The sequence below is a fragment of the Natrix helvetica genome, assembly GCF_964273705.1.
Source record: "Natrix helvetica genome assembly, chromosome: 1".
Taxonomy (NCBI): Eukaryota; Metazoa; Chordata; class Lepidosauria; order Squamata; family Natricidae; genus Natrix; species Natrix helvetica.
This window is the reverse complement of record NC_138548.1, coordinates 154,099,339-154,113,158: the sequence shown is the minus strand read 5'-3', so window position 1 is coordinate 154,113,158 and position 13,820 is coordinate 154,099,339. Positions and strand designations below refer to the sequence as shown.

At 40.9% G+C, this 13,820-nt stretch overlaps 1 protein-coding gene across 2 annotated transcripts in view; it reads right to left on the bottom strand.

Moving 5' to 3' along the window:
- Nucleotides 1–13,820, bottom strand: part of GPD2 (glycerol-3-phosphate dehydrogenase 2) — a 106,676-nt gene that overhangs the window by 67,614 nt on the left and 25,242 nt on the right. For both annotated transcript variants that reach the window (XM_081943323.1, XM_081943324.1), the window contains exon 3: nt 2,220–2,391. In XM_081943323.1, coding sequence (XP_081799449.1) covers nt 2,220–2,391 — 172 coding nt within the window. The remainder of the gene's footprint in view (nt 1–2,219; nt 2,392–13,820) is intronic.

Sequence of the window (13,820 nt, the reverse complement as noted above, 5' to 3'; positions counted from 1 at the left end):
CAACAAAATACATGGTAGGAAAAACAAATACAAAAAAGTTGCCAAAAAATGCATCTCAGCTACATATACTACAGCTACTTCCAAACTTGACCCCTCTTTCTAAATCTAGCAAACTTTGGCCAGAAATAATGCAACTGCAATTATGCAAAACAAAATATTAAGAACGTTTAGGCCTCTTCTTTTGAGATGTACACATTCCAAAATTTCAAACTGGTGGCTAATGCAGATTAATCCTTCAGCAGAATTGTGGATATGGAAAACGTGAAACAAAATAAAAATAAAAACTTAAGTAGGAGTTAAGGGAGAAAGAAAACATAGCTGAAACCAGGCCCATTAAATTAAAAAAAACACCTGTGTATGTAAAAAGAGAATGGTTTATAAAACTTGAAATTAAAAATATAGTTAGTACTTTATTTTCCAAATCATGTCAACACTTTTTATATGGCCAAACATACACACGTGATTACTAGCTTAATTAAAAGAAGTCATTATAATCCAGAGAAAAGCAGACTAAAATGTACTGGTACAAATAAAAAATGGTTCAGAATTTTTTTCTTACATTTTTTTTACAATAACAATTTTTAAAAAGATTTGCAAATCACATTAAGCTATATTTTGTTTAACTATGGTTAACTGAATGTAAGTTGACTGATGTTTCTACAACATACTAAGCTGCTGTTGTTCAATTATGGTTTGCTAAACTGATTTGTCCGAAACACACTGAGCAAATTCAATCACATTACATCTTAGGTTCGTGAAACATATGATTCCAATGATTTTAAAAAAGTAAATTGTCCCTCATATTTGATAGTAAAAATAAATCTCTGGACCTGGGGTTCTATATATGCCATTCATAATATCTGCACTAGTTGACAGATCTTGATGTTTACTGAAGAAGTGATAATCTAAAGACAATACCTGACTTAATTTTTCTCATTCAAAACGATTTTCCTCTTCTTTCTCATTTGCTCTTCCAACCAAGCCTAGTTATCCTTATCAATAAACTTCAATATAGGAAATGTATTTGTTTATTACATCAGCATTACCATTACACATACAGGTGGTCCTCGACTTACAACAGTTCATTTAGTGACCATTCAGTTACAATGGCACTGAAAAATGTGACTTATGACCATTACAGCATCCCCATGGTCACATGACAACTGATTCACATTTATGATGGTTGCAGTGCCCCAGGGTCATGTGATCCCCTTTTACGAGAAGCAAAGTCAATGGCAAAACCAGATTCACTTAACAACCGTGTTACTAATTTAAGAATTGCAGTGATTCACTTAACAAATGTGTCAAGGAAAGTCTTAAAATAGGGCAAAACTCACTTAACAAATTTCTTACTTAGCAACATAAATTTGGGGCTCAACTGTGGTCATAAGATGAGGACTACCTGTACTGCAAGTTTTTGCTAGTTAGGAATTATGGGAATTTTAAAAAGATAATTCATAACTAGGAAGGAATAAGTTATTTAGGACTTAATGCAAAGTGGCTTAGCAAGGAACAGCCCTAAAATAGGTCATAACAGGAAGCACAGGCTGCCCACATAGTTAAGATGAGATGGATATATTGGACAATGACATTAAAAATGAACGGAATAGAAGAAAGCCCATCAAGTCAAAGAGATAATCTCAAATGATCAAATTATATTCATTTCATCTTTTAAACAAAAGGCACTTTGTTGAATTCTCCATGCTTAAGAAACTACGCTTCTGGAATATCAAAAGGCAAGAGCCTCTTAAGTTTTCAGAACTGAGAGCTGTGATGTTAGCAACTTATCTCTATCATGATCCAAGACATTTTAAAATGCCTCAGGCCTATCACAGGCATTGTATGACAAAGGTATGAGAGAAAGAGAGAAAGAAAAGAAAAAAGAAAGACCTCTTATGGCATTATGTAATAAAAGAACTGCAGCAATTAAATCCCAGCTCTGTTAATCTTTTTTTAAACACTGCATTACAAATTAAAAAGCCCCCAAATCTGTAAATATAATTTAAAAGATTCAAGCAAAAGACTACTGTAAATAATACAAACAAAAATGCAATAAATGTGAAAAAAATACAATAAACAAAAGTAGAAAAAAAGGAAAAGGAAAAGGAAAAGCAATTGAATCTACTTTTAATGAAAAAAAAAACCATATTCTTAACTCTGGGACATATGAATGCATAGACACAACAAAACTGACTTCTTTGGTGATGTGAACCCCTTACCTCTTGTAACAGCATCTAAGGCACAACCACTTCCTGTGGCACCTCCACCTATGATAAGGACATCAAATTCTGCGGTTTCTCTCAAAGCCTCGAAATGATTCTCCCTAGTCGGAAGGGAGTTTAGCATTGGTACAGGTTTACATTCTGAAGCTTCCACAGTTGCAAGATGACCCTGCAAAAATAAAATTTGAAGAAGGAAGGAAGGAAGGAAGGAAGGAAGGAAGGAAGGAAGGAAGGAAGGAAGGAAGGAAGGAAATCAGGAATAATTTAATATTGATTTATAAAGAGCAGCACTATTTCTCTAAAATCCTTGCCTACTAGTCATTAATAACACAAAAGATTCATGTGAGAATAATATTGAAATAAAATAATGCCCAAATATTATTACAATATTAAGTATTATTATCATCATTCTTACTCAGTATCCCAGCATGCCCATTATTTTTCCTAAAACCACACAAAAGACTTTTTAATGAAAGTGTCTTTAAAAATAAATCAATAGAAGTCACAACTCTAGTTATTAACTGAAAAATCTCTATTGCAAATACCATCACTACAGTGTGATATAATGTTTATAGAATTGCTTTGTCATCAAACATAAATCTATGTTTAAAAAAAAACAATACCATGAGCACTCCATAAAAGCACACATTTTTTACAACCATGAATCCCACTCTATTTTTTCACTAATTTGGCAGATACCAACTAAAAAGATATGAATGCTATATCTATATTTTTACGTGAAGTGCAGAGCCTTAATATATACTAATTGCTGGTTTTCTATTTTCTAAAAACCTTATTCCTCTTCCTTCGTATTTTTAATTGCTTTCTTTCTAATTTTTCCCCCTATTGATGGAGAAGGGCCTTGAAATCCAAAGGGTTCTCTAGAAATCATGGATCATGTTTTTTCACCCTATCCTTTAAGAATGCTATAATTTAATTTGGAATATATTTTCCACATCCTTTCAAAAAGGTACAAAACAGTAAAATGTATTATGAAAAGGTATTGTACCTTTGCTGACTAAATTTTGCTAACTATTGCCAAGCCACAAACGTATATGATTTAGAAATGGTCCAATCTGTTTTTTAATTATGTATACTGAATATGATATCAAAGCATAGAGAAGGTTATTAAAAAATATTGGGAACAGGTGGTAAAACACATTTCTGGAACATTAAAAGATCCAGATTACCAAGCCAACTGATCCTTCTGATACTGTTTTCCTATAATACCATATGAAGAACAACTTCCACTTGCAGAAGAAAATAAATCACAGAACCTTAACTGTAGAAATAATAATACTTTCTTGGGAGTAAATCTCACTGCATAGAATGGAATTGACTTCCCACTTCATTCTACTGTGGAATTATATCAATATTAACTAGGAAGCGGCCCGTTATAAAGAAGAGGGGAAATTCCACATGTTCTGATACCCCAATCAAAATGGAAAATTCATTCAAAGAAAAATGAATTTTTTAAAACCACAACTCAGATACCATTCTAATTGCAGCATCACTACAATTGCACAGATGAGTGTTAGCACTAAGAAAACCTCTGGAGAGACTATGGGCTTATCTTAAGTTAAATCAACTTCTGCCAAACTGCATCTCCAAATATATTGTAGGGTGGGGAATGCTGGTATAGCTATAGCTAATCTCACTCATGGTGATAGCAAGAAGGACATAGTTGCTGGTCTTGAAGATCTGTATCAAGTGAAGGGCTCATGATTTGCCTACAATGTTCATAATAATTGTCAATGTGGCTCAAACTTTACATCTCCCATATATTTCCATTCTATTCTATAGTCTTTTTATAAAGGACTGGTCATTATTATTCTCAAATTGATATTTACATATCCATAAAAGAATATTTACACATTTTCTGTCTGATGGTTCCCTATCTTCAGAGAAGTAGAAGTTAGAATGGGTTGCCTTCTAACCCATTTTCATCACTGACAAAAAACCAAAGTCCAGATATTATGCAGTTTATTTCAAACCTTTATTTTGGGCCAAAAGTTCTGAAATTAGTTATCCTTCCATAGGTTTTTGACTAATACCCATCAGTAAGAATAATTCCAAAGGATTTGGGAGGCTGTAGGCCAAAACATGTAGAACCCAACAGGATTTTTTTAAATCCCCAAATTAAAGAGTTCTGGCATATTTCTTCTTTTTTAGGGAGGATTCTAGTACAGAATGTGATCATTTGGAAGGAAGCAATGCAAGAGGGAAGGACTAAACTCCATAATTACTCTTATGAATAAATGGAGGTCACGAAGGAGGGCTTGGGTTTCGAATAACATGTACAGTACAAGCCATCCTTCAGAGTACTAATGGCAGAAAAGAGGACAACTGCCAGTTTATAGTAAACCTCATCAGGATTCAAGTAAAAATACGGTCACTGCACCTTGGAACAATCTGGATCTTTCAAAGAAAAACTTTAAGATATCCATAAGAAACTTGGAAGCTATTGAGGATCAATCCAAAGGAATAGGGTGCAAGAAGAATAGGATACAGTACACAGAGAATACAAAAGCAGAAATCAAAGGCAACTCTCAGGCAAATGATTGCAGAAAAATCTATAAGACTTAGAAAAAAGGATGTCAACTACATATTTAAAGCATTTGGAAAATATTGAATTGAACTTCCACATTACTTTCAAACATTTGACAATGCGACACAACTTCTATCTAGAAGCAAGATCAAAATAAAGTTTGGATTCAACCTTGCTACTTTGAACTATGAAAAGCATTTATACCTTAGACCCATGATGGCGAACCTATGGCACCATCTCTCCAGCCATGCCAGCCATCGCCCGTTGCTCTTCCTGGTTTCGGTCCACCAGCTTCACACGTGGGGGAGCACTGGAAACCACGCACATGCTGGGAAGTTGAACTTCCGGTTTCTGATGCACATATGCATGCTGGCCAGCTGGTCTTCGCGCACACATGCATGCCAGAAACCGGAAGACCAGGTGGCCAGTGTGCATGTGCAGGCCGGAAACTGGAAGCTCAGCTTCCCAGTGTGTGCATGCGTGCCGGGAAACTGTTCTTCCAGTTTCCAGTGTTCCCCTGCCCACGCACTCCCGTTTCAGCAATTGGTGCCAAAAAGTTTCACTAACACTGCCTTAGAATATGATAGAAGGCTCACATGCTTTGAAAAGGTTTCAGAAGAAAGACTTCAAAATGTGTAATATAAGTGCAGCATCTCCTTAAATCAACCACATCTTTTTTAAGCATTTGCATGAGACACAGCTGCTTTAAAGACGGTGGTGCTCATGTACATCAGACCCTATCTTTCAAATCATTTTTGAAAGATGCACAACCATATAAGGACTTTTATTTTTTTATCACATCTGCACTATTCTACACTTGTAAGTATATTGACTAAGGAAAACCAATCTAGTCCAGTGGTTAAGGCACCAGGCTAGAAATCAGGAGACTGTGAGTTCTAGACCTGCCTTAGGCCAGAAAGCCAGCTGGGTGGCATTAGGCCAATCACTCTCAGCCTACCAGCCGGTTAGTCAATTCCTGTGGAAACCAATGGTGGTACCGTTGGCATTGGAAGACGCTCCCTAGGGAACGCCAGCCCCGTGACTGAGTATAAGCTGCTAGAACAGTGTAAATCAGATGTCTAGCGGCTTGAAAACTCCCCCATCGGGAAAAGAGGGGGAGGTGAGCAGACAGGCAATTTGGGTAGAGCTCCCCGGGATCCCCAGGAGCAATTCTGGGGCGTGAAGGGTGAGAGCTCCCCAGAAGCCCGATAGAGCTCCTTGTCTGGGACGCTTCTGCTTTTGCAGAAACAAAACGTCACGACCACCCCTGCTGTCAATGTTTAAATCTACATTTGAATGATACACAGGCAGAGCAAAACAGGTGTGAATATAATTGTAAGTACAAACCTTAATTCCAATGAATATACTTCCTTCTGTGAGGACAAAGGGACTTAAAAGGAAAATGGCGCCTGAATAACAAAGGGTGTGTCGAAAGTGAAACTTAAAAAGGATAGCACTTGTTAACTGCCTGCTAACGATGTTAAAAGACTCAAGAGCTTAAGATCAAAGAAAACAGTATTAGTTAACAAATCTGGGGGAATAGGTAGACTTTTTGGATTTAATAAACTGACTGTTGAAAAGTTTGATTGAATATTTGGAAATGGCTTCAAAACAAACAAAACTAAGCGTTTCCAAGAGCGCTGGAAGTTCCCCAGCCCAGACACAGAAATTACAATCTTTATTACCCCCAGTAGAAACACAAACTCTGACACTTGAGGCTCTTCAAAATGCATTAAAGGACCAAGCCGTTGTTTTGGAGGGAAAAATTTCAAATGCCTTTAAAGACGTGTCTGATGAAATGTCTGGAATTAAGGATTTAATCCAAACCCATAATCAACAGATAAGAGAGGACATAGTGGACGCATTTAAGGGCTTACTTGGTTATGTAACATCTCTGGATGAGAAGGTGGAAGAAATTAATCAGTCTAATATCAAGTTGGAAAATAAAGTTGAGGAGGCACAAAGTAAAATTGATAGATCAGAAGCAGAGGTTACAATGATACAATACAGAACAATGGAATTTGCTCTAAGAATAAGAGGTCTGAAAGAACATAACCAAGAAGATCTGAGAGATATTTTTGCTGAAGCTTTCGCTCAATTAACTGGTGAACCAAAGGCAGAGTGTGCCTGGCAGATTGGCAAAATTTACCGTGTCAATTCATGGATTGCTAGACAGAGACAACTACCAAGAGATATTGTAATTTATTTTGTCACCAGGAAAACTAGGAATGGAATATTGCAAGCAACTTACAAAAATAAGTTACAAGTGGCAGGACAAGACGTGATAGTATTGAAGGAAATTCCTCCAAAAATGTTGAAATCCAGAAAGGATTACGCATTTTTAGTGGACGTACTTAGAAATTGCCAGATACAGCATAGATGGGAGGCCCCAGCCAGATTGGTGGTGAATTATCTAGGAGAAAGATATCATCTTAATTCAGTTTGGAAAGCAAGAGATTTTTATAGCAATGTATTAAAGGCTGGATACCCCCCATCCCCAGGATCTAGAGGAAAGAAGCAGGCGAGACCAGACAGCAAGATATTCAAGTACAAGCAGGAGCTGCCCAAGCTCTGGACTTACCTGAGAAAACAGAAGAAAATATGGAACAAAGACAAATTCGAGCGGCCACTAAATGCAAAGAGCAAGAATTAAAGATGCAGCAAGCCAGATAATAATCCAAGAAATTACAAATATGAACACAGAAGCTGTGGGGGGAGCAAGACTGAAGGTGAAATCCAGCAAGATTTCCAGGTAGCTCTTAGAAAGCTTCAGGGAGCTGAAGATGACAATTAAATTTCTAACCTGGAACGTTAATGGTTTAAATTCACCACAAAAAAGGAAAAAAATATTTCACTATCTGAAACAATTTAAAAAGCATGTAATTTGTCTGCAAGAAACACATATTAGAACACAGGATCAGAAATACTTGATGAACGCAAGATTGGGACCATAGTTTGTGGCATCTGCTCCAGAGAAGAATGGTATAGTTATATACTTAAGAAAAGATTAAGTATGGGCCCAATGGGAGGCAAACAGCTGGAGCCGACCCCCTATGGGCAATGTGTTCGGGCAGTCACTTGGACTTGCAGAATGGCTTGTTAGAGGCCCCACCGCGGTTACACTTGCGGAACCCGAACTGTTGCCTACCCCTGTCCCGGAAGGCCGGTCTGTCCTGAGCTCTATCCTCCGATTGGCCGGATGGTCTATTGGGGGGAGTGAGGGCGGAGGAAGTAGAGGGTTCTGAGGGACGAAAGGGCTGCCTTCTGGAGCAAGGAGCGGACCTACGGTCCTGCTTCTTGGATAATGATGGCAGAATCTTCCTCTTGTCCTTTGACTCAATGAAGAAAGGATCCAGAACCTCCCCAAACAATTTGGACCCCTTGAAGGGGGCAGAAGCCAACTTCCATTTATTTTTCTGGTCCGCCTGCCAATGGCGAAGCCAAACCAGGCAGCGGGATGTAACGTTGAACGCCAGGTCCCTTGATGTGAACTTGGTGGCATTGAAAGACGCATCAGCAGCATACTGGGAAGCCGCAATAATTTTGGATATATCCTGGCGGAGGCGTATGTCCCCCGCCGGGAGCTTGGTCAATAGTTCACGCAGCCAAATAACTGAGGCCCTATTGAAAAAAGATGCGGAAGACGACGCCTTAATGGTCCAAGCGGCCGCAAGGTGAGTCTTGTGGCAAGCCTTCTCCGCCTTTTTATCCTCCACCTTAAGGCCTTCCAACAGATCTGCTGGGAGGGCGGAATTAGAAGTAAGGGTGGCAATGGGCGGATCCACGGCTGGGAGGACCAGGAGATCCTCCAGGGCAGGCTCCATCGTGTACAGCTTCTTGTCCGCTCCACTAGGAGAGGACAACGTGGCCGGTTGGGTCCACTGGCGTTGTATTAGATCTAGGAACAACCCAGGGATCGGCACCAGTTCCTGCTGAGTAGGAACATCAAACATGGCCGTGTTAGGGTTGGCCGGAGTCGAATCAGCTGGGGCCTGAGCGGGCTTGGGTTTGATCCTTACCCTGGTAGCAGCCTTAACCTTGTGGAGTATCGACTTAAAGAGACTTGGTTTAAAGAGCCCTGAGAATGCAGGAGCATAGGGCGGGAGGTCCTCGTCCTCTGAGAGTTCCTGTCCTTCCTGGGCAGGATCCTCAAGGGCAGAGGCCTCGCTGACCACGGACGACTCAAGGGAGGGACGACGGATCCATTTAGCAGGAGGGGGATCGACTGGGCTAGGCTGAGAGGGTCTGGAAGCCACTGGGGTTCGATCACCTTTCCGCATGCCATCTGCGATGCCCTTGGCAATAGCATGAGCAACTATGGCCTGCATGCGGGCCGAAAGCTCGGGTTCCTGGTCAGACTTGGGGACCTGATCCACAGAATCCTCCAGATGAAAGGGAACAGCCTCGGGCATAGTATCCCAGCTGGGGTCCTCAGGGATGGGGCCATGCTCGCAAGTCCAAGAGGGAGCAGGGGAGACTGGCTCTGCCAGCAACCTATCGGGGGATAGGTCCTGAGACTCCACCTCTTCTGACATCAAGGCTAGGCGGTCACCCCAGGGGAGGGGAAGGACAAAGGAGTCCCCAAGAGGGTTGTACTGGGGGGGCTCCTTGCCAGCCTGGCGCCAGGCCTTTTCAAATTGTTTGTAAAACGCCCGTTGGCACCTCTCAACGTCCTTGACCTCGGCTGCAAACAGGGCCCTGGGAGGATGTTTGCCCGTAGCCCCGCACCGCCTTTGCCAGCCCCACCGCCTCTAGTAGAGGGAGATCCCTGCTAGGGGCCTGGGGAGGACCTGGTCTAGCATCTAAGGAACCTGATGGGCCGGGCAGCTCCATGGCCAATGACCACACAAGCTTGAATGCAGAAGGCACTGGTAGATGGCTGGGAAGCCGGAGGCTCTGACTGGCTAGGCTGGAAGGAAAAAAACATACAGAAGAAAAAATTGTTTTAAATAGCAGAGGTAATGACAATTTTATACTGACATAACAAGTAGACCAGTCATATACGCAGGAGGTGGAGCAAAAAAAGGGGGCCTGCAACCGAGGCTGCAAGGCCCGGCAGGAGAGCAGGGAGAAACAGGCCATGAATAGGAAAAAAAGAACAATTTAGAGGCCTGCATGATAAGAACGTCCTCCCTGTGCCGGTGCAATGGCCACGAGTGGCCCAGGCACCAGCGCCACCTAGAACTCGATGTAGGTGGCCGAGGGCCAGCTGGGTGGCCCCAGACAAGGCCCCTGACCACCTAGCGGCCTCCTGGTGAAGCGTGGCTGAGCAGAATGGCCGTTATGCAAAGGCATGAAAATTCACGCCAAAAAATGGCCGCCACAACAGCGTGGGGCAGATGGAGGCAAAAGCGGCGACAGCGAGTGTATTCTGCGGCCGCACGCTCCTCTGCGGTGGCTGAGGGCGAGAAACTTGCTGGGGAAGCGAAAAAACTCAAAGAAAAACAACAAACGGGGAATGCTATCTATCAAAGCCCTCGCCGCTGTTGCCACGCTCTTTTAAAAGCAAGCGGCAAGGCCTCTAAGCCAGCCCGACGGCGCATCTATGGAGCGCCCCCACCACCACCATCACGCTTACCTCCTAGCCTCCAAACAGCACGAAGCAGCTGGAGTAATAGACAGTTAGGAAGGAAAAACAAAGAAGAGATAGGAAGGGAGTAAATTATTGGGAAAAAAAAGGAAGAAAATATTAGGAGAGTCCAAGCCAAAGGGATAAATTCAGCTGGAGCTCACAGAGAACAATCCAAACGGGCAGACTGAGGAAAAATTCTGGGGAGTGGCCACACTAGGAGGTGTGATCAAAGGAAAAAAAGTTCCTCAGACCCCGGGCAACCAGACTGAATTAACCCATTGCTTGGACTCTCCAAGCGGTGCACAGGAAAAAGTATAATGACTAAGACTCTTTTTTTTTTTTACAAAAAACAATTGAAATTATTACATATAAAAAGCTAACAGCCTACAAAAGAATTAATGAGATTGCAAAATAGAAACAATTAGCACTAGCTACTGTATGAGGGTGCAATCTAATATTAGAGATGTAAAAATACATTTTTCGTTTTCTGGGTTTTCATATAATTGTATTGCTTTAGACGCTGAATACACATTCTGAAAATGTGCTTTCTCTGCCTTAATTAAAACAAGTTGCCATTTTATAGATACAAAAATATATCCAGCACAAATTTACGGTTTGCAAAATTCAGTGTTTCATCAAGTGTGTGATCACAGAACACATTTCGAGAAGATGTATGCAAAAGTAAAATTGACTTGTAGGTACCCAAATTATTTCTATGTGTTAATTTCTATTACTATGAATTCATATTTTACTTTGAAACAAATTCTGAAAAAAGTAATATAAATTCTTAACTAGGCAATCAGATGTTTATTCAGAAGTCAGCTCAAGAAAGCACAGGCATATTTCTGCTAAGGAGGTCAAGTCCACACCCTAAATCTTCTATTATTGTCTGAGTGCTGTTGCTGTTATATGCACAACAGTGAAACAAACACAGAATGTTTACATTACTTTTTAAGATCAATCTCTATGCTTAATTTAGTCTAGTTCAGTGATGGCTAATCTTTTTGCCATCATGTGCCAAAAGCAGGGGGAAAGCAGGGGGGTCGTGCATGGGCTTGCTCACATCCATAATTCTATGCACGCGACCCCCCCCTTTTGGCGTAGGATGGCACAGTGGACTCATTTTTCGCCCTCCCCAGGCTCCAGAGGCTTTCTAGGAGCCTGGGAAGGGCAAAAATGGCCTCACCCCACTGGAGGTCCTCCAGAGGCTTCAGGAGGCTTCGCTGAAGCCTCTGAAGGGCAAAAAACAGCCCTACGGGTAACCCAGAAGTCCGTTCCCGAACTTCCAGTTTGCACATTGGGTTGTTTTTCACCCTCTGGAGGGTTCAGGGAAGCCTCCAGAGGGCGAAAAACGGCAGAAAAAGAAGGCCGAAGTCAGCTGGCCAGCACGTGCATGCATGCTGCAGCTGACAGGGCAATGCCTCGCATGCCCTAACAAATGGCTCCGTGTGCCACCTGTAGCACATGTGCCATAGGTTCGCCATCACGGGTCTAGTTTAATGAAAAGAAGGACTAGGGGTGACAAGATAGCAGTGTTCCAATATCTCAGCGGTTGCCACAAAGAAGAGGGAGTCAAACTATTCTCCAAAGTACCCGAGGGTAAAACAAGAAGCAATGGGTGGAAACTAATCAAGGAGAGAAGCAACTTAGTTCTGAGGAGAAATTTCCTGACAGTTAGAACAATTAATCAGTGAAACAATTTGCCTCCAGAAGTTGTGAATGCTCCAACACTGGAAGTTTTTAAGAAGAGATTGGGTAACCGTTTGTTTGAAATGGTATAGGGTTTCCTGCCTAAGCAAGGGGTTGGACTAGAAGACCTCCAAGGTCCCTTCCAACTCTGTTAATTATGTTCTGTTCTGTAAATCTTCTCCCTGTTTTAAGCCTTTGTATTATCAGACTAAGCACAGGCGTAAAGCTCTTATCCAAACTTTTTCACTTAAAAATATAACAAAAGTTTTATTTCATTTTCCTGTCTTCAAGGCTGCTTTAGCAAAGACTAACCAATGACTTCCTAAAAATGCAGACAGAACAGCTTGCTTCTGAAAGCTTACTACTTGTACAGTAAATGAGATGTTTCTAGAAGACGGAATATGCAATTGGCCCAAATGTTAATTGGCTTAGGTCTTCTCTTAGCACAGGTGAGTGTTGAAAAGGCTTGCTTAAAAAAATAATAGAGCCAATTAAAGCCTCCTTGGGTCTCCTTCTCTCTTGCTAATCTGGAGGTCATTTACCACATCCTCTACATGACTGACAGGCATAATAAAGGTAGTTCTGCCCCACAATTAGATATGTCAACAGGACAAATAGGCCATCTTCTTGTGCAACAGTCCTTACATTTGGTATCATCTGTTGGGTATGAGCGGACAACAGCTACAAGAGAAACAACACTACACAAGTGGTGGAAAAGTCAGAATAAAGGAAAAAAACAGAATTCTCTTATTTTCTTGCCATTTTTACTTTCTCTGTATACACCATGGTTTCACAGAATACCATATAGATTTTCACTGTTAATTATTAGGAAATGCAATAGTCTCAGATTTACAACTGAAGCATTGGGGATATGTGGGTGTTGTTTACTACTGCGTGCTACTATGCTCCTTTTCAGACTTTAGTCATATTTTTCAACTCTATATGAAGACTCGTAAGACAAATATTACGGGCTGTATCAAATTCCTCATATATTCAACTTTAGGAAAGAATTAGTATCTTCACAGCATTCTCTATGCTTAAATTTCTGTATGTGTGTATGCGTGCTCATTCACACCTTCAAGTCCGAACTGATTCCTCCCTGCAGGGTTTTTTTTTTAGCAAGATTTCACAAGTGGTTTGCTATTATCTTCTTCCAAAGGCTAAGAGAGGGAATGGCCCAGGCCACACACCTGTTTTTATAATCTCCAGATTTCTAGACTGGTGTCTTAACTCCTATACCAAACTGCCTCTCTGTGCTTAAACTGGTCAATAATATTCTCATCTACATTCAGTTAAAATGCCTAATACAGCTAGAGCTACCAATAGGATTTTTTTAAATGACTATAAATATCTATTCCTTAACTTTTACTCTCTAATCTGAATCATAAACTTTGGAGAATCTAAAGGGAACAAGAAACTTAATTTCTTTTCTTTTCAGCCAATGTGGAAGATGTCATCTCAACACAATAATTATTAATTATAGACATATAACAATTATTAAGTATAGTCACGGTGCACACACATATCCTTAAACTGGTACAACTATAAACCAAGGCACATGGAATGCTATTACCTTCCCATCAAAGTGGTGCCTACCTATCCTGTTTCCCTGAAAATAAGACCTCCCTGGATAATAAGCCCAATCGAGCTTTTGAGCACATGCGCTAAATTAAGCCCTTCCCTGAAAATAAGTGCTCCCCAAAAATATTGCAACACAGCAGCAGCCATGAGGTGACCACACTTGCTGCTTCCTTCAACTCAAAAATAATAAGACCTCCCCCAAAATAAG